This window comes from Cygnus olor, chromosome 33 (genome assembly GCF_009769625.2).
Source record: "Cygnus olor isolate bCygOlo1 chromosome 33, bCygOlo1.pri.v2, whole genome shotgun sequence".
Classification (NCBI taxonomy): Eukaryota; Metazoa; Chordata; class Aves; order Anseriformes; family Anatidae; genus Cygnus; species Cygnus olor.
In genome coordinates, this window is record NC_054090.1 from 312,128 (window position 1) to 333,461 (window position 21,334).

The following is a 21,334-nucleotide window of genomic DNA, read 5'->3' on the forward strand; positions in this document are numbered from 1 at the left end:
CTCAGTCCATCTCACCCACCCTCCCTCTTCTCAGACAGACGGACAGACAGCCAACCACCCATGCATCCATTGTTTCAACCAACATCCACCCATCCATCCATCCAAACAAGTAAACATCCATCCCTCCATCTTCCACACATCCACCTCTAGCCCTCCAACTCTCTGCTCTTGTCTTCAACCATCCCTCAGGCAGTCACCCAATGAGCAGAAAAACTTGTTCCCATTGCTCACAAGGCGATGATCCAGCCAACCATCCAATGATCCATCCATCCAAAAAGCCCCCCAAACTGCCAGTCATACAAGCAACCAACTTCCATCTATCCATTTCTCCTGCTAAACTTGCACGCTCCCACCCCTCCATCCGCACTCTTTTTAGAACTCAGGTGATGTTCCCATTTCCAGCAATGCCCAAGTGACCCAGCACGGGCCCTTCCCAAACACCTGCCACACCCACTCAGTGCTGAAAGGTGACAAGAAAAGGGCCCACAGCCACTCTCACCTGTCACAGCATCAGTGGAGATGGGGCCCAGACGTTTCCGTCCCCACATCCCATACAGGTTGAACTTGTAGCGGCGGGATGGTGACAGCCCTGGCACAGTCACTGTGCGGGAGCCACCATCCATGGGCAGCACCTGTGGCTGGCCTTGTGCATCCTTGTACTGCACTGTGAAGGAGTCAAAGGTACCCTCGGGGACGCTCCATTCCAGCTGGACTGAGTCAGGAGTGACGTGGGAGGCTGTGAGCTCACCAAGACGGGGCTGGGATGGTGGTTCCTCCTCTGCTGGAGTTGGGGCTGCAGTATGGAGAGCACAATGCAGGGCATAAACATCCCCCCATACAACTATCCGTCTGTTCAATAACCAACCAAATATTCATCTAACCGTCTATCAGTCCCCTGTGCAAACAGTTCTGTCCGTTTTTCTGTCCATCCATCCGTCCACCTGTCCCACTATCCATCCATCCATCATCCTCTACTCCCACCAATCTTGCATGCTCCCAGCCTTCATACATTCCCCAGTCAGCACCAAAAATTTCCCGATTTTCATTAAGACCCAAGTGACCAGGACAGGCCCTCAGAAGGCTCACGACACAGTCCAAACTCACAGCCCACAAAGGACACATACATGGCATGCAGCAGTCCTCACCTGTGACAGCATCAATGGAGATGGGGCCCAGACGTTTCTGCCCCCACATCCCATACAGGTTGAACTTGTAAGGGTGGGATGGTGACAGCCCTGGCACAGTCACTGTGCGGGATTCACTGTCCATAGGCAGCACCTGTGGCTGGCCTTGTGCATCCTTGTACTGCATCATGAAGGAGTCAAAGGTGCCCTCGGGGATGCTCCATTCCAGTTGGATGGAGTCAGGGGTGACATGGGACACAATGAGCTCGCCCAGTCGTGGCTCTGATGGCAGTTCCTCTTCCGACTCCACTGCAGCTGCAACACAGAGGGCAGAATTCAGGGTATAAACATCCCCCACTCCATCCTTCCTTCCATCTGTCCGTCCGTCCGTCCATCCATCCATCCATGCAAAGATGTGTTCCCATTTTCCACAGGGTAGAAGAAACCCAGCACAGGCCCTTGCAAGGCTACTGTCATACTCCAAATACATGGCCCACAGCAGACACAGACTTGTCACATATCAGGACACACCTGTGATGGCATCAGTGGAGATGGGGCCCAGACGTTTCTGCCCCCACATCCCATACAGGTTGAACTTGTAGCGGTGGGATGGTGACAGCCCTGGCACAGTCACTGTGTGGGAGCCACCATCCACGGGCAGCACCTGTGGCTGGCCTTGTGCATCCTTGTACTGCACTGTGAAGGAGTCAAAGGTGCCCTCGGGGACGCTCCATTCTAGCTGGACAGAGTCAGGGGTGATGTGGGAGGCTGTGAGGTCACCCAGGTGTGGGTCGGATGGTGGTTCCTTTTCTGTCTCGACTGCAGCTGCAAGAAATAGCTCTCAATGCAGGGTATAAATACCCCCCAGTCCACCCATCCATCCCTCTGTCTGTCCATCCCTCCATCAATCAATGAAACTCTCCATCCATTTATTGACAAAGCCTTCGAACCATACACCCTTACATTCTACTCAGCATTCCCCAAGTATCAACTTAGTTACATTCACCCTTTTGTCCTTCCATCTACCCTTGCAACCATAAAGAAGCCACGCTTCCTATCATCCATCTCCCTTCTATTTATCCATCTTTCCAGCCATTTATCCAGATAATCATTGAGACATCAAGGATATTCACCAACCATCCAACCATCAAGCTAGTGATCTAGACTTCCATTTAGCTCTTTGCTCACCCCACCTTCCTACTGGGATGGGATCGAGTTCACTTTCCCTACAGCAGCCCATATAGTGGTGTGCTCTGCACTTGTAGCTAGAACAGCATTGGTATCACACCAATGTTTTGTCTGTTGTTGAGCAGTGTTGGCACAGCATGAAGACTCCCTCCAAACCCCCAAAGCCAGTAGGCTGGGGGTAGGTAAGAAGTGGGAAAGGGACATTGCCAGGGCAGCTGATGTAAAATGACCAAAGGGATATTCCATACCATATGATGTCATCCTCAGCAATAAAAGGTGGGAAAGGGGAAGGAGAGGGGGTGACTCTAGTGGCCACTATGAAGATTTCTGTCCTCCCAAACAACCGATGTGCATATTGAAGTCTTGCTTCCCAGGATGTGGCTGAACATCACGTGTTGATGGGAAGTAGAGAGTAATTTTTTTTTTCATTTTTTCCCCTCTTTGCTTCCATGCAGCCTTGTTTTTTTTCCCTCTGTCTTATCCCTTTAATTAAATAATTCTTATCTCAACCCATGAGCCTTTTTCTTTTGCTTTCCTGGAACTGGCTGAAGACCTGCCTGCCGACGGGAATCAGCAAAAGAATTCTTTGTTTTCCTTTGCTTGCACATGTGGCTTTTGCTTTACCTAGTAAACTGTCTTTATCTCAAACCATGAGTTCTCACACTTCTTTACCTTTCAGATTCACACCTGAGGAGAGTAAGCGAATGTCTGCAATGTACTCAGCTGCCTGCCAGGGCTAAACCACAACAACAAGACATATATATCTGTTTCCCAGAAGGGCCAAGGACCCTGCACGGACCCTTCCCTTGCTCCCACCTTTTTCCAACACCAAGGATTGCAAAAAACACGGACATGGCACACAGAAACCCTCACCTGTGACAGCATCAGTGGAGATGGGGCCCAGACGTTTCCGCCCCCACATCCCATACAGGTTGAACTTGTAGCGGCGGGATGGTGACAGCCCTGGCACGGTCACTGTGTGGGAACCACCGTCCACAGGCAGCACCTGTGGCTGGCCTTGTGCATCCTTGTACTGCACCACGAAGGAGTCAAAGGTGCCCTCGGGGACACTCCATTCCAGCTGGACTGAGTCAGGGGTGATGTGGGAAGCTGTGAGGTCACCCAGGTGTGGCTTGGGTGGTGGTTCCTTTTCGGGCTCAACTGCAGCTGCAAGGTTTATGCAGGGCATTAATATGCCCCAGTCAGTCTGTCTGTCCATCCATACGTCTACCCAACCATCCACCCGTCCATCAAGCCTTCTCTTCACCCATCCATGCAACTATCCATCAGTTTATTGACATAAGTTCCTTCCATACACTCTTACACTCAATTCAGCATCACCCCAACTGTCAACTCAACCACATAGCAACCCTCCCGCCTATCCACTATTTCGTAACCAGAAAACAAACAACACGTGGAAGACATCCATCCACACTTCTACTCAGCAGTCTGTTCAGTAATTCATCCAGATAATCATCTAGCCATCAAGCACCTTCACCAAACATCTGAACAAACAGACAGTGATCTAGACCTTGATTTAGCTCTTTGCCCACTGTTTCCACCTTTTCATCCAGGTGTTTCTTACACCATTAGTCACTGAATCATCAAATCATCAAATCATGAAACAGTCACTTTGGAAAGGATATCAAACGCTCATCAGCTCCAACCTTTCCTGGGAAATGGGAGCCTAGATGAAATTATTTAGTATACTTTCCAGTTGTATCTTGAATACCTCCTGTAACAGGGATTCTACCATGTCTCTGGGCAGGTAGTCCAATGACTGATTTTTCTCACTGTAAAAAATTTCTGTTTCGTATCAAGATGCAACCTATCCCAATGCTCCTTGATGCCATTGACCCTTCTCTTCTCCATGTGGTTCCTTGAGAAGAGAGTGCCTCCGTGTAGACACCTGTCTATCCACCTGTCTACCAGTTTATCCCTTAATCTCTCCAAACTTGCCTGCACTCACCCATTTGTCTATTCCCCAATCAGAGGCCAAGTGATGTAGCTGTCACCCAGAATGGCCAAGGAACTGGGAGGAAATGCCCCCACTCCCACCCTGTTCCAAAACCAAGGTATGAAAGGGACGAGAACACTACATGCAGCAGCCCTCACCTGTGACAGCAGCAGTGGAGACAGGGCCCAGACGTTTCCGCCCCCACATCCCATACAGGTTGAATTTGTAGCGGTGAGATGGTGACAGCCCTGGCACAGTCACTGTGCGGGAACCTCCATCCACAGGCAGCACCTGTGGCTGGCCTTGTGCATCCTTGTACTGCACTGTGAAGGAGTCAAAGGTGCCCTCAGGGACACTCCATTCCAGCTGGACTGAGTCAGGAGTGACATGGGAGGCTATGAGCTCGCCCAGGTGTGGCTCGGATGGTGGTTCCTTTTCTAGCACAACTGCTGCTGCAACATGGAAGGCACAATGCAGGTATAAAGATTCCCTGGGCTGTTTGTCCATCCATCCATAGCTCCATACACCCATCAATTGATGCAAACGTGTATCCACTTATTCATAAAATCTTCCATCTACACACCCTTACATTCTACTCAGAATCTCTGCAATTATTAACTCAGTTACATCCATGCACCTGTCTTTCCATTTACCCTTGTAACCACTCATCCATTCACTCTTGTTTTCATCCATCTCTCCAGTTAGTCATCCAGATAATCATTCAGACATCAGGAACAGTCAGCAGCCATCCAAGCAACCAGCAGTTGATCTAGCCTTTGATTTAGCTGTTTGTTGACTGATCCCTTACTCTACCTATTCATGGAAGTGTTTCTTACTTCAATAATACAATTATCCATTTTTCCAGTTCTCTATCCATACAAACCTATATCCATCCCTCCATTCAAGTGCCCTTTCTTCCATGTTCCACCTCCCCTTCATCACCCCTAAGATCCTATCCATCCATCTGTCCATCCATCTGTCCGTCCATCCCTCCATCCATCCATCCACCCACTCACCCACCTGCCCACGTTTCAAGCAATATACACTCCCTCTTATAAACATCCACAACATAACATAATTACAAGAATCCATCCTTCAAGCCTTTCTGCCACTTACCAGCTGATCCTGCCAAAAGCCAGCATCTCCATATTCATGACTTGCCCCTGTCCCTCCATCCATTAAACAGGCATTACCCAAGAGATGCATCTATTTCCCAAAAGGCCCAAGGACCCTGGAAGGACACTGTGCCTGCTCCCACTTTTCTCCAGAACCAAGATGTGAAGCGGACATGACATGCAGCAGCCCTCACCTGTGACAGCATCAGTGGAGATGGGGCCCAGACGTTTCCGCCCCCACATCCCATACAGGTTGAACTTGTAGCGGCGGGATGGTGACAGCCCTGGCACGGTCACTGTGCGGGAACCACTGTCCACAGGCAGCACCTGTGGCTGGCCTTGTGCATCCTTGTACTGCACTGTGAAGGAGTCAAAGGTACCCTCGGGGATGCTCCATTCCAGCTGGACTGAGTCAGGGGTGACATGAGAGGCTGTCAGCTCGCCCAGGCGTGGCATGGATGGTGGTTGTTTTTCAGGCTCAACTGAGAGGACACAAAGCAGGCTATAAGAATTACCTGATTCCTTACTTCTGTGCTTTATTCCCTGCATTCCTCTCTCCCTTTTCACCTTCCTTCATCTCTCCATCTTTCCACTGGATGTGAACCCAGCAATTCATCTTATCATCGACGAATTCAATGAATCGTTTCTCCACCTCTGAACTCTATCTACCCGTTTATAGTCTAGTGAAGTTGTCCATGTGCTCCTTAAAATCCATGCAGTATTCCATCCATCCAAAGATCTCACCACTCATTTATTCTTCCGTCCTTTCTTCCCTCAAAGTCTAGACAGATGATATTCAACTAGCCATCCACAAAGTCAAACACACATGCAGAAATCCAGTCTTTTGTCCATTCTGTCTAGCCACCTATCTATACACCTGTTTAACAATCTATTCCTATATCTCCACAACTTTGTTGGCACTCATCCATTTATCCATTCCCCTGTTAGTGACAAAGATATGATCTCAATTCCCACAGGGCAGAAGGGGCCCTGCAAAGATCCTTGCAAGACTCCTGACTTACTCCAAACTCATGTCCTGCAGGGGACATGGACTTGGCATTTATTAGCCCTCACCTGTGATAGCATCAGTGGAGATGGGGCCCAGACGTTTCTGCCCCCACATCCCATACAGGTTGAACTTGTAGCGGTGGGATGGTGACAGCCCTGGCACAGTCACTGTGCGGGAGCCACCATCCACGGGCAGCACCTGTGGCTGGCCTTGTGCATCCTTGTACTGCACCGTGAAGGAGTCAAAGGTGCCCTCAGGGATGCTCCATTCCAGCTGGACAGAGTTGGGGGTGATGTGGGAAGCCACGAGGTCACCCAGGTGTGGCTCAGATGGTGGTTCCTTTTCTGTCTCGACTGCAGCTGCTACAGAGAGGACACAATGCAGGCACAAACATCCCCCCTTCCATCCATCCAGTTTTCTATCCACCCATCCATGCAGCTATCCATCAGTTTATTGACTTAACTATCAATTCAGCATTTCATCCATCCTTCCATCTCTCTACCCAGCAATACATCTGTCTATCCCTCCACATCTCCAGACTTGCCTACACCCATCCTTCCCCCCATTCCCCAGTCAGTGGCCAGGAGATATTCCCGTTTCTCAGAAGAGCCAAAGAGCCTAGATGGACCCTGTCCCTGCTTCCAAAGTGCTCCAAAACAAAGCTTTGCAAGGAACACGGACATGGCAAGCAGCAGCCCTCACCTGTGACAGCATCAGTGGAGATGGGGCCCAGACGTTTCTGCCCCCACATCCCATACAGGTTGAACTTGTAGCGGTGGGATGGCGACAGCCCTGGCACAGTCACTGTGCGAGAACTACCATCCACGGGCAGCACCTGTGGCTGGCCTTGTGCATCCTTGTACTGCACTGTGAATGAGTCAAAGGTGCCCTCGGGGATGCTCCATTCCAGCTGGACTGAATTGGTAGTGATATGGGAGGCCATAAGCTCACCCAGGTGTGGCTCAGATATCAAATCTTCTGGCTCAACTGCAGCTGAAACAATGAGTGTACAATATTGAGCATCCCTGCTCACTTTCTCCACCTTTTCATCGAAGTATTTCTTACTCCAATGATCCAGTAACACGCTTTTTCAGTTCTCCATCCATCCAAACCTAAGTCCAACCCTCCATTAAACTGCCCTTTCTTCTTTTCCACCTCCCATTCTTCACCTCTTGATTTCATCCATCCATCCATCCATCTTCCCAACCACCCTCCAAGCCATATATCAACTCGTACATACAGATGGGTATCCACAGCCAGTCTTCCAAAAAATTCCATGCTACTTCCTGCTGCTCAACCAGTGATCATGCCAAAACTCAGTAACCTCCATCCATTCACCAAGCATCACACAGGAGATGCATTCATTTCCCAGAAAGGCAAAGGAACCTGAATGGACACTCTCCCCGCTCTGACCTTTCTCTAAAACCAAGGTGTGTAAGGGATAAGGATGTGGCATGCAGCACCTCTCACCAGTGATTGCATCGGTAGAGACAGGGCCCAGACGTTTCCGCCCCCAAATCCCGTACAGGTTGAACTTGTAGCGGTGGGATGGTGACAACCCAGACATGGTCACTGTGTGGGACCCACCGTCCACAGGCAGTGCATGCGGCTGGCCTTGTGCATCCCTGTACTGCACCATGAAGGAGTCAAAGGTGCCCTCAGGGACCCTCCACTCCAACTGAACAGAGTCAGATGTGATGTGGGAGGCTGTGAGCTCAACTAGGCGCGGCTTGGATGGTGGTTGCTTTTCCAGATTGACTGCAGCTGCAATAAGAGAACACAATTCAGGGTATAAACATTCCGCAGTGCTTCCATCCCTACCTCCCTCACTGCTTTTGACCATCTTTCCATCGGTTTGTGTACTCCAGAAGCAATTCTTCTATCCAGTTAAATCCAGTTGGAGCCCCCAGGGCTCAGTATTAGGGACAGTTCTCTTTAGTATCTTTATCGATGATCTGGATGAGGGGATTGAGTGTACCCTTAGTAAGTTTGTAGATGACACTAAGTTAGGTGCGTGTGTCGATCTGCTCGAGGGTAGGAAGGCTCTGCAGGAGGATCTGGATAGGCTGGACTGATGGGCTGAGGCCAACTGAATGAAGTTCAACAAGGCCAAGTGCCGAGTCCTGCACTTGGGGCACAACAACCCCAAGCAGCGCTACAGACTGGGAGATGAGTGGTTAGAAAGCTGCCTGGCAGAGAAGGACCTGGGAGTATTGGTTGATAGTCTGCTGAATATGCGCCAGCAGTGTGCTCAGGTAGCCAAGAAGGCCAACAGCATCCTGGCTTGTATAAGAAACAGTGTGGCCAGCAGGACTATGGAAGTGATTGTCCCCCTGTACTCGGCTCTGGTGAGGCCGCACCTCGAGTACTGTGTTCAGTTTTGGGCCCCTCCCTACAAGAAGGACATCGAGGTGCTCGAGCATGTCCAGAGAAGGGCAACGAAGCTGGTGAGGGGTCTGGAGAACAAGTCTTACGAGGAGTGACTGAGGGAGCTGGGATTGTTTAGCCTGGAGAAGAGGAGGCTCAGGGGCGACCTTATCACTCTCTATAGGTACCTTAAAGGAGGCTGTAGCAAGGTGGGGATTAGTCTATTCTGCCATGTGCCTGGTGACAGGATGAGGGGGAATGGGCTAAAGTTGGGCCAAAGGAGGTTTAGGTTGGATGTTAGGAAGAACTTCTTTACCGAAAGGGTTGTTAGGCGTTGGAATGGGCTGCCCAGGAAGTGGTTGAGTCACCATCCCTGGAGGTCTTTAAAAGATATTTAGACGTAGAGCTTAGTGATATTGTTTAGTGGAGGACTTGTTAGTGTTAGGTCAGAGGTTGGACTAGGTGATCTTGGAGGTCTCTTCCAACCTAGATGATTCTGTGATTCTGTGATTCTTTGATTCTGTGGTAAATTAAACAGTTCATCCTTCCATCTCTGAACTCTGTTAACCCATTTACCGTCTACTGAAGCTGTCCATGTAAACATTGATCTAATTTTCCATCCTTCTCTCCACCCATCCTTTATTCATCCATTTGTCCCTCCATTTATCAGAAGAATCATCCAACTGCCAATCAACCAGCCATCACTTTATCCTTTGTGGTACATGTACATCTATCCATTCAGTCATTTGTCCATCTAATTCTGAGTACATATAAATGCATAATTTTTTCTATCTCATCTTCCAAACATCGACTCATCTATTTATCTGTCTAACCATTCTGGCTTCCACTCATCCAACCACCCATTTCCAGATTACTCTTAGCATTCAGAACACTTTGATAATATCCATGCAGTACTCCATCCATCCAAATGACTAATCACTCACTTATTCCTCCATCCACTCTTTCATCCAAAAAGCTAAATAGATGATAATCAACTAGCCATCCTTTTGGCCATTCTACTATCTAGTCACCTACCTATACACCTGTCTAACAATCTATTCCTACATCTCCACAACTTTGTTGGCACTCATCCATTTAACCATTCCCCTGTTAGTGACAAAGATATGATCTCAATTCCCACAGGGCAGAAGGGGCCCTGCAAAGATCCTTGCAAGACTCCTGACTTACTCCAAACTCATGTCCTGCAGGGGAAATAGACATGGCATGCATCAGCCCTCACCTGTGACAGCATCAGTGGAGATGGGGCCCAGACGTTTCTGCCCCCACATCCCATACAGGTTGAACTTGTAGCGGTGGGATGGCGACAGCCCTGGCACAGTCACTGTGTGGGAACCACTGTCCACAGGCAGCACCTGTGGCTGGCCTTGTGCATCCTTGTACTGCACCGTGAAGGAGTCAAAGGTGCCCTCAGGGATGCTCCATTCCAGCTGGACGGAGTTGGGAGTGATGTGGGAGGCCACAAGGTCACCCAGGTGTGGCTCAGCTGGTGGTTCCTTTTCTGTCTCGACTGCAGCTGCTACAGAGAGGACACAATGCAGGACACAAACATCCCCCCTTCCATCCATCCAGTTTTCTATCCACCCATCCATGCAACTATCCATCAATTTATTGACTTAACTATCAATTCAGCGTTTCATCCATCCTTCCATCTCTCTACCCAGCAATACATCTGTCTATCCCTCCACATCTCCAGACTTGCCTACACCCATCCTTCCCCCCATTCCCCAGTCAGTAGCCAAGAGATACTCCCATTTCCCAGAATAGCCAAAGAGCCTAGATGGACCCTGTCCCTGCTTCCAAAGTGCTCCAAAACAAAGCTTTTCAAGGAACAGAGACATGGCATACAGCAGTCCTCACCTGTGACAGCATCAGTGGAGATGGGCCCCAGATGTTTCCTCCCCCACAACCCGTACAGGTTGAACTGGTAGCCATGGGATGGTGACAACCCAGACACAGTCACTGTGCGGGAACCTCCATCCACGGGCAGCACCTGTGTCTGACCTTGAACATCCCTGTACTGCACTGTGAATGAGTCAAAGGTGCCCTCGGGGATGCTCCATTCCAGCTGGATTGAGTTGGGTGTTATGTGGGAGGCCACAAGCTCCCCCATGTGTGGCTCCGATGGTGGCTCCTCTTCCACTTCGACTGCATCTGTAAAACAGAGGGTAAAGTGCAGGGCATAAACATTTGTCTGTCCTTCCTTCCCTTCCTCCCTCACTTCATTGCTCCATTTTTTTTGTCAATTTGTTTACTCAACAATCCATGCTTCCATACATGAATTAAACAGATCATCCCTCCATCTCTGAACTCTATCTACCCATTCATCATCTACAGCAGCAGTCCATGTAAGCATTGAACTAACTGTCCATCCTTCTGTCCATCACCTTTCTATACATCCATCTGTCCATACATTCATGAGTTCAATCATCCAACTGCCAACAAACTCAACCAGTGAGTCATTTCTCTTTCCTTTGACATAGCTGTTTGTTCAAACCTACATCCATCCATGCATTTACCCATCTGTTTCTCAGTCCATATATGCATGCATTTCTCCATCCAATCTTCCTAACATCAATTCATCTATTTTTCCATTTAAGCATGTTGGCTTCCATTCATCCAACCACCCATTTCCAAATTTCTCTCTGCATTCAGAAGGCTTCGAGTCTATCCAGTACTCCATCCATCCAACGATCTCACCATTCATTTACTTTTTTTCATCTGTACTTCCATCAAAAAAGCTAGACAGATGATAATCAACCAGACATCAAACAAGCGAAACATGTATCCAAAATACCTTAATTCCATCCATACTACATCCATCCAGTGGTCTCACCAATCATTTATTCCTCTATCAATTCTTCCATCCAAACTACTGAACAGATTACAATCAACCCGCCATCCAACAAGTGAAACAAGCATTCAAAAATCCACCCTTTTGTCAACTATTTTATCTAACCACCTATTTATACATATATCTAACAATAAATCCCTCCACCTCACCAAAAGTACCTGCATTCATCCATCCATTCATCCATTCCCCAGACAGTGACCAAGACATGTTCCCATTTCGCACAGGACTGAAGGAACATACCACAGGCCTTCACAAGGTTCCTGCCAGACTCCAAACTCACAACACAAAAGGGACATGGGCATGGAATGCAGCAGCCCTCACCTGTGACAGCATCAGTGGAGATGGGGCCCAGACGTTTCTGCCCCCACATCCCATACAGGTTGAACTTATACTGGCGGGATGGTGACAGCCCTGGCACGGTCACTGTGCGGGATTCTCCATCCACGGGCAGCACCTGTGGCTGGCCTTGTGCATCCTTGTACTGCACCGTGAAGGAGTCAAAGGTGCCGTCGGGGACGCTCCATTCCAGCTGGACGGAGTCAGGGGTGATGTGGGAGGCTGTGAGCTCCCCCAGGTTTGGTTCGGATGGTGGTTCCTTTTCCAGCTGCACTGCAGCTGCAATGCGGAAGGCACATTGAAGGACATAAACATCCTCCGTTCCATCTGTCCAACTTTCTATCCACCCATTCATGCAACTATACACCACTTTATTGAACTAACCAGGAATTCAGCATTTCTTCCATTCTGCCATCTCTCCACCTGACTATCCATCTGTCTACCACTATGACCTTTCATCTCTCCAAACTTGCCTGCACTCATCCATCCGTGCATTCCCCAGTCAGAGGCCAAGAGATGTAACTGTTTCCCTGATGGGGCAAGGACCCTAGAAGGTCTCTGACCCCAAACCCACCCAACTCCAGAACCAAGGCATGCAGGAGACACAGACATGGCACACAGAAGCCTTCACCTGTGACGGTATCAGTGGAGGCAGGACCCAGACGTTTCCGCCCCCACATCCCATACAGGTTGAACTTGTAGCGGTGGGATGGTGACAGCCCTGGCACGGTCACTGTGCGGGATCCACCATCCACAGGCAGCACCTGTGGCTGGCCTTGTGCATCCTTGTACTGCACCACAAAGGAGTCAAAGGTACCCTCAGCGACACTCCATTCCAGCTGGACAGAGTCAGGGGTGATGTGGGAGGCTGTGAGGTCGCCCAGGCGTGGCTCGGATGGTGGTTCCTTTTCCGGCTGGACTGCAGCTGCAACATGGAGGACACATTGCGGAGCATAAACATTTCGCAGTCCATCCATCCATCAAGTCTTCCCTTCACTCATCCATACAACTATCTATCAACTTATTATTCCATCGCTCCATCCATTAACCAGGTACCACACAAGAGATGCACCTGTTTCCCAGAAGTGCCAAGGACTTTGGAAGCAGCCTACCTCTGCTCCCACTGAGAATCCAAACCAAGGTGTCCAAGGACACGGACATGGAACACAGGAACCCTCACCTGTCACAGCATCAGTGGAGATGGGGCCCAGACGTTTCCGTCCCCACATCCCATACAGGTTGAACTTGTAGCGGCGGGATGGTGACAGCCCTGGCACGGTCACTGTGCGGGAATCTCCATCCACGGGCAGCACCTGTGGCTGGCCTTGTGCATCCTTGTACTGCACTGTGAAGGAGTCAAAGCTACCCCCAGGGACACTCCATTCTAGCTGGACGGAGTCAGGGGTGACGTGGGAGGCTGTGAGATCCCCCAGGTGTGGTTCAGCTGGTGGTTCCTTTTCTGGCTGGACTGCAGCTGCAATGCGGAGGGCACAAAGGAGTCTATTCCCCGAGTTCTTCCATATCTTCTTTCCTCTCTCCCTCCCTCCCTTCCTCCCTTCTTCTCTTCTCTTTCTTTCTCCCTTTCACCTCCCTTCATCCTTCCACCTTTCCATTGGTGTGCTCAACAATCCATCCTTCCATCCATAAATTAAAAAAATAATCTCTCTCTGAACTCTTATCTGGCCATTCATCATCTACAGAAGCTGTCCATGTAAGCATTGAACCATCTTCATCCATCCTGCTGTCCATCCATCCTTCTATTCATCCATCTGTCCATACATTCATCAGAAGAATTATCCAACTGCCAAGAAACTCAACCAACCAGTCATTTCTCTTTCCTTTGAAATAGCTGTTTGCGTGAACATCCGTCCAGCCAGCCATCCATCCAGTCATTTGTCCATCTGACTCTCAGTCCATGTATTCATTCCCTTCTCCATCCTATCTTCCAAGCATGCATTCATCTGGTTTTCCATCTAACCATTCTCTTTTCCATTCATCCAACCACCCATTTCAGATTCCTCTTTACATGCACAAGACCTTGTTTCTATCCAGAACTCCATCTGCTCAATGAACTCAAAATTAATTCGTTCTTCTCTCTGTTCCTTCATCCAAAAAGCTACACAGAAGATAATCAGCCACCCAACAAGCCAAACAGGCATACAAAAATACAGACTTTTGCCCATCCAAACATCCAGCCACCTACCTAAACATCTGACTACTGATCTATCCCTCCTTCTCCCCAGCCTGGCTGACATTCAACCACTCATCCATTCTCCAGACAGTGACCAAGACATGATCCTATTTCCCACAGAGCAGAAGGAACCCACCACAGGCCCTCGCAAGCTTCCTGACTTAAGCCAAACACAGCACACAGGGAGAATGGACTCGACAAAACTGGTCCTCACCTGTGACAGCATCAGTGGAGATGGGGCCCAGACGTTTCCGTCCCCACATCCCATACAGGTTGAACTTGTAGCGGCGGGATGGTGACAGCCCTGGCACGGTCACTGTGCGGGATTCTCCATCCACGGGCAGCACCTGTGGCTGGCCTTGTGCATCCTTGTACTGCACTGTGAAGGAGTCAAAGGTACCCTCAGCGACACTCCATTCTAGCTGGACGGAGTCATGGGTGACGTGGGAGGCTGTGAGGTCACCCAGGCGTGGCTCAGATGGTGGTTCCTTTTCCGGGTGGACTGCAGCTGCAACATGGAGGACACATTGCGGAGCATAAACATTTCGCAGTCCATCCATCCATCAAGTCTTCCCTTCACTCATCCATACAACTATCTATCAACTTATTATTCCATCGCTCCATCCATTAACCAGGTACCACACAAGAGATGCACCTGTTTCCCAGAAGTGCCAAGGACTTTGGAAGCAGCCTACCTCTGCTCCCACTGAGAATCCGAACCAAGGCGTCCAAGGACATGGACATGGAACGCAGGAACCCTCACCTGTCACAGCATCAGTGGAGATGGGGCCCAGACGTTTCCGTCCCCACATCCCATACAGGTTGAACTTGTAGCGGCGGGATGGTGACAGCCCTGGCACGGTCACTGTGCGGGATTCTCCATCCACGGGCAGCACCTGTGGCTGGCCTTGTGCATCCTTGTACTGCACTGTGAAGGAGTCAAAGGTACCCTCAGCGACACTCCATTCTAGCTGGACGGAGTCAGGGGTGATGTGGGAGGCTGTGAGGTCACCCAGGCGTGGCTCAGATGGCGGTTCCCTTTCCAGCTTAACTGCATCTGTAACACAGACCACACAATACAGGACAAATTCCAATCTCTCTGTCAAACTAAGTATTATTCCATCCATCAATGCAACCTTCCATCAGGTTTAACAGCAACCTTCCATGCATACATCATTATGCTCAATTCAGCATCACCCCAACTATACACTGAACCAAACATCCACACCCACCCACCCTTCCTTTGTAACCACGAGACCACACTTCCAACCATCCTCTCACCCTACTGTTCATCCATCCATCCATCCATCCACCCACCCACCCACCCACTCAAACAGCTAAACCTTCAGTCATCAAGGACCTTCACCAACAATCCAAGCAACCAGCCATTTAGCTCTTTCCCCACTGCTCCCTTCTTCCACCTGTTCATAGAAATATTTCTTACCCCAGTAAACCAATCATTCATTTTTCCAGTCCTCCATCCATCCAAACCTAAGTTCACCCATCCATCCATCTAATCGTCTTTTACTTCATGTTCCATCTTCCATTCACTATCCCTTTTTTCCAGCCATCCATCAATCCATTTATTCATTGCTCCACGCACCACCCACACATATACCAAACAATATATCCACTCTTACAGACAGACATCCACTATGAAACAACCTACCAAAAATCCGTCCTTTCACCCTTCCTGCCACTTAACTGGTGATCATGCCAAAAAAAGAGTATTTCCATATCCATAACTTCACTGTTCCGTCCCTCCATCCTTCTGTCCATTCACCAGGCATCACACTAGCTGTGCACCCATTTTCCAGAAGGGCCAAGGACCCTGGAAGGATACTGCCCCCACTCCCACCCCGTTCCAAAACAAAGGCATGCAAAGGACATGGGCATGGCACACAGATGACATCAGTCAGTCTTACCTTGTCAACTGATGCAGTCACACCATCACAGAAGGCCATCAGAATGCTCAGGCCTCATTTACCCTCTGTGAAGTCATGCTAGCTGTCTCAGATCACCTCCTTTATTGCAAACCTAATAAACTTGCCATCCAATAAGCCAAACAGGCATACAAAAATACAGACTTTTGCCCATCCAAACATCCAGCCACCTACCTAAACATCTGACTACTGATCTATCCCTCCTTCTCCCCAACCTGGCTGACATTCAACCATTCATCCATTCTCCAGACAGTGACCAAGGCATGTCCCCATTTCCCACAGAGCAGAAGGAACCCACCACAGGCCCTTGATAGCTTCCTGACTTAAGCCAAACACAGCACACAGGGAGAGTGGACTTGACAAAACTGGTCCTCACCTGTGACAGCATCAGTGGAGATGGGGCCCAGACGTTTCCGCCCCCACATCCCATACAGGTTGAACTTATACTGGCGGGATGGTGACAGCCCTGGCACGGTCACTGTGCGGGAGCCACCATCCACGGGCAGCACCTGTGGCTGGCCTTGTGCATCCTTGTACTGCACCACAAAGGAGTCAAAGGTGCCCTCGGGGACACTCCATTCCAGCTGGACTGAGTCAGGGGTGATGTAGGAGGCTGTGAGATCCCCCAGGTGTGGTTCAGCTGGTGGTTCCTTTTCTGACTGGACTGCAGCTGCAATGCGGAGGGCACAAAGGAGTCTATTCCCCAAGTCCTTCCATATCTTCCTTCCTTCCTCTCTCCCTCCCTTCCTCCCTTCTTCTCTTCTCCTTCTTTCTCCCTTTCACCTCCCTTCATCCCTCCACCTTTCCATTGGTGTGCTCAACAATCCATCCTTCCATCCATAAATTAAAAAAATAATCTCTCTCTGAACTCTTATCTGGCCATTCATCATCTACAGAAGCTGTCCATGTAAGCATTGAACCATCTTCATCCATCCTGCTGTCCATCCATCCTTCTATTCATCCATCTATCCATACATTCATCAGAAGAATTATCCAACTGCCAAGAAACTCAACCAACCAGTCATTTCTCTTTCCTTTGAAATAGCTGTTTGCGTGAACATCCGTCCAGCCAGCCATCCATCCAGTCATTTGTCCATCTGACTCTCAGTCCATGTATTCATTCCATTCTCCATCCTATCTTCCAAGCATACATTCATCTGGTTTTCCATCTAACCATTCTCTTTTCCATTCATCCAACCACCCATTTCAGATTCCTCTTTACATGCACAAGACCTTGTTTCTGTCCAGAACTCCATCCGCTCAATGAACTCAAAATTCATTCATTCTTCTCTCTGTTCCTTCATCCAAAAAGCTACACAGAAGATAATCAGCCACCCAACAAGCCAAACAGGCATACAAAAATACAGACTTTTGCCCATCCAAACATCCAGCCACCTACCTAAACATCTGACTACTGATCTATCCCTCCTTCTCCCCAGCCTGGCTGACACTCAACCACTCATCCATTCTCCAGACAGTGACCAAGACATGTTCCCATTTCCTGCAGAGCAGAAGGAACCCATCATGTGCATTCATGAGGTTCCTGACCGAATCCAAACTCACTGTATACAGGGAGCATGGATTTGACATACATCAGCTGTTACCTGTGACAGCATCAGTGGAGATGGGGCCCAGATGTTTCCGTCCCCACATCCCATACAGGTTGAACTTGTAGCGGCGGGATGGTGACAGCCCTGGCACGGTCACTGCGCGGGAACCACCGTCCACGGGCAGCACCTGTGGCTGGCCTTGTGAATCCTTGTACTGCACTGTGAAGGAGTCAAAGGTGCCCTCGGGGACGCTCCATTCCAGCTGGACGGAGTCAGGGGTGATGTGGGAGGCTGTGAGCTCCCCCAGGTTTGGTTCAGATGGTGGTTCCTTTTCCAGCTGCACTGCAGCTGCAATGCGGAAGGCACATTGAAGGACATAAACATCCTCCGTTCCATCTGTCCAACTTTCTATCCACCCATTCATGCAACTATACACCACTTTATTGAACTAACCAGGAATTCAGCATTTCTTCCATTCTGCCATCTCTCCACCTGACTATCCATCTGTCTACCACTATGACCCTTCATCTCTCCAAACTTGCCTGCACTCATCCATCCGTGCATTCCCCAGTCAGAGGCCAAGAGATGTAACTGTTTCCCTGATGGGGCAAGGACCCTAGAAGGTCTCTGACCCCAAACCCACCCAACTCCAGAACCAAGGCATGCAGGAGACACAGACATGGCACACAGAAGCCTTCACCTGTGACGGTATCAGTGGAGGCAGGACCCAGACGTTTCCGCCCCCACATCCCATACAGGTTGAACTTGTAGCGGTGGGATGGTGACAGCCCTGGCACGGTCACTGTGCGGGATCCACCATCCACAGGCAGCACCTGTGGCTGGCCTTGTGCATCCTTGTACTGCACCACAAAGGAGTCAAAGGTACCCTCAGCGACACTCCATTCCAGCTGGACAGAGTCAGGGGTGACGTGGGAGGCTGTGAGGTCGCCCAGGCGTGGCTCGGATGGTGGTTCCTTTTCCGGGTGGACTGCAGCTGCAACATGGAGGACACATTGCGGAGCATAAACATTTCGCAGTCCATCCATCCATCAAGTCTTCCCTTCACTCATCCATACAACTATCTATCAACTTATTATTCCATCGCTCCATCCATTAACCAGGTACCACACAAGAGATGCACCTGTTTCCCAGAAGTGCCAAGGACTTTGGAAGCAGCCTACCTCTGGTCCCACTGAGAATCCAAACCAAGGCGTCCAAGGACATGGACACGGAACGCAGGAACCCTCACCTGTGATAGCATCAGTGGAGATGGGGCCCAGACGTTTCCGTCCCCACATCCCATACAGGTTGAACTTGTAGCGGCGGGATGGTGACAGCCCTGGCACGGTCACTGTGCGGGATTCTCCATCCACGGGCAGCACCTGTGGCTGGCCTTGTGCATCCTTGTACTGCACTGTGAAGGAGTCAAAGCTACCCTCAGGGACACTCCATTCTAGCTGGACGGAGTCAGGGGTGATGTGGGAGGCTGTGAGGTCATCCAGGCGTGGCTCGGATGGTGGTTCTTTTTCCTGCTCTACTGCACCTGCAACATGGAAGACACATTGCAGGACACAAACATTTCGCAGTCCATCCATCCATCAAGCCTTCTCTTCACTCATCCATACAACTATCTATTTATTAACCTAACCAGCAGCCCTTACGCTTGTGCACTAAATTCAGCATTCCCTCCCTCCCTGCATCCATCCATCCTACCAATCTTCCTACCAACCATCCTACCAACCATCCAAGACATATCCTCGCTATTACAGACCAACAGATATTCACAACCGGACATCCTTTCAAACATACATCCTTTCCGCTTTCCTGCCGCTTATCCATAGATCCTGCCAAACAGCGCAGTCTGTCCATATCCACAAGTTTTCTTGCCCATGTCTCTCTATCACTCCATCCATTAACCAGCTACCACATAAGAGATGTTCCAGTTTCACTCAGCCATCTATGCAATTCTCCATCACTTTATTGACCCAACCATCAATCCAGAATGAACATTTTTTGGGAAAGGCCTATAGAATGAAAAGAAGTACCTACCTATCAATCTCTTAAAGGAGAAGGAACAATGGTGATGAGATACTAAATACTTATATACTAAGTATGTGGGACCTGAGAGTGACATAAATGTTACGGAATAAGGGGTGGAGGTTGTACTGGGTCTGGCTGGGATGGAGTTAACTTTCCCTGCAGCAGCCCATACAAGACTGTGCTCTGCACTTGCAGATAGAACAGCATTGGTATCACACCAGTGTTGTGTCTACCGCTGAGCAATATTGGCACAGAATCAGGATTCCCTCTAACACCCCCCAAAGCCAGCGGGCTGGGGGTGGGCAAGAGGTGACGAAGGAACCTCACCAGGACAGCTGGCCTAAATCAACCAAAGGGATATTCCATACCACATGGTGTCACACTCACCAATAAAAGGTGGAAAAAGGAAGAAGAGGGGAGGGGTGGGCTCTCATTGTGAAAACATCTGTCCTCCCGAACAATGGCTATGTGCGTTGAGGCCCTGCTTCAAGGACGTGGTCAAGCATCGCTCGTTGGTGGGAAGTAGAGAATCATTTCTTTCCTCTGCACTTCCACACGGCCTTTGCTTGTTTTTTTGTTTGTTTTTTTTCCCTTTTTCCCTTTCCCTTTTCCCTATAGTTACATTATTTAATTAATAATAATTTTCCCTTAATAATTATTTTTCCTTTAATTATATTATCCTTATCTCAACCCGTGAGTTGTTTCTTTCCTTTTCTTCTTCCCCTCCTCTTCTGAGGAGGAGGTGTGAGAGAGCAGTTGTGGTGGAGTTCAGCTGGCTAGCAAGGTAAAACCACCACACCAGCCTTTCATCCATCCTTCCATTCATCCACCTATCTATACATATATATGTATACCAATGTCTCTCTCAACCTCTCAAAACTTAACTACACATACCCATCCCTCCATTCCCCAGTCAGAGACCAAGAGGTGTGCTCATTTCCCAGAAAGACCAAGGAACCTGGAAGGACAATGCCCGACTCCCACTGTGCTCTAAAACCCAGGTGTGCACGTGAAAAGGACACGGCATGCAGCAGGCCTCACTTGTGACAGCATCAGTGGAGATGGGGCCCAGACGTTTCCGTCCCCACATCCCATACAGGTTGAACTTGTAGCGGCGGGATGGTGACAGCCCTGGCACGGTCACTGTGCGGGAACCACCGTCCACGGGCAGTGCCTGCGGCTGGCCTTGTGCATCCTTGTACTGCACTGTGAAGGAGTCAAAGGTGCCCTCGGGGACGCTCCATTCCAGCTGGACAGAGTCAGGGGTGATGTGGGAGGCTGTGAGCTCCCCCAGGTGTGGTTCAGATGGTTTATTTTCCAGTTCGACTGTAGCTGCAACACAAAGGGCACAATGCAGGGCAGAAACATTTCTCAGTCCTTCCTTCCCTACCTCTGTCACTTCATTCCTCCATATTTGCATCTCTTTGTTTACTCAACAATCCATCCTTACATCCATAAATTCAATTAATCATTCCTTCATCTCTGAACTCTATCTACCCATTCATCATCTACAGAAGCTGTCCATGTAAGCTCCAAACTATCCATCTGTCATCCATCCTTCTATTCATCTGTCTGTCCATACATTCATCAACAGTCATCTAACTGCCAGGAAACTCAACCAACCAGTCATTTTTCATTTCTT

At 49.5% G+C, this 21,334-nt stretch overlaps 2 protein-coding genes across 52 annotated transcripts in view; both read right to left on the reverse strand.

Moving 5' to 3' along the window:
- Positions 1–21,334, reverse strand: part of LOC121062617 (butyrophilin subfamily 1 member A1-like) — a 225,427-nt gene that overhangs the window by 90,567 nt on the left and 113,526 nt on the right. The gene's annotated exons all lie outside the window — the stretch shown is intronic.
- The window catches only part of TNXB (tenascin XB), a 41,252-nt gene that overhangs the window by 9,126 nt on the left and 10,792 nt on the right, over positions 1–21,334 (reverse strand). For 8 of the 50 annotated variants that reach the window (XM_040542668.1, XM_040542679.1, XM_040542659.1 and 5 more), the window contains 21 exons: positions 20,734–21,024; positions 18,902–19,195; positions 18,353–18,646; positions 17,707–18,000; positions 16,479–16,772; positions 14,923–15,216; positions 14,374–14,667; positions 13,149–13,442; positions 12,600–12,893; positions 11,954–12,247; positions 10,639–10,932; positions 10,001–10,297; positions 7,864–8,157; positions 7,096–7,386; positions 6,459–6,755; positions 5,579–5,866; positions 4,428–4,721; positions 3,186–3,479; positions 1,656–1,949; positions 1,146–1,439; positions 500–793 (listed from right to left, as the gene is read on the reverse strand). In XM_040542668.1, coding sequence (XP_040398602.1) covers positions 500–793; positions 1,146–1,439; positions 1,656–1,949; positions 3,186–3,479; positions 4,428–4,721; positions 5,579–5,866; positions 6,459–6,755; positions 7,096–7,386; positions 7,864–8,157; positions 10,001–10,297; positions 10,639–10,932; positions 11,954–12,247; positions 12,600–12,893; positions 13,149–13,442; positions 14,374–14,667; positions 14,923–15,216; positions 16,479–16,772; positions 17,707–18,000; positions 18,353–18,646; positions 18,902–19,195; positions 20,734–21,024 — 6,168 coding nt within the window. The remainder of the gene's footprint in view (positions 1–499; positions 794–1,145; positions 1,440–1,655; positions 1,950–3,185; positions 3,480–4,427; positions 4,722–5,578; positions 5,867–6,458; positions 6,756–7,095; positions 7,387–7,863; positions 8,158–10,000; positions 10,298–10,638; positions 10,933–11,953; positions 12,248–12,599; positions 12,894–13,148; positions 13,443–14,373; positions 14,668–14,922; positions 15,217–16,478; positions 16,773–17,706; positions 18,001–18,352; positions 18,647–18,901; positions 19,196–20,733; positions 21,025–21,334) is intronic. The other 42 variants (XM_040542690.1, XM_040542643.1, XM_040542672.1 and 39 more) reach the window with 40 other exon arrangements.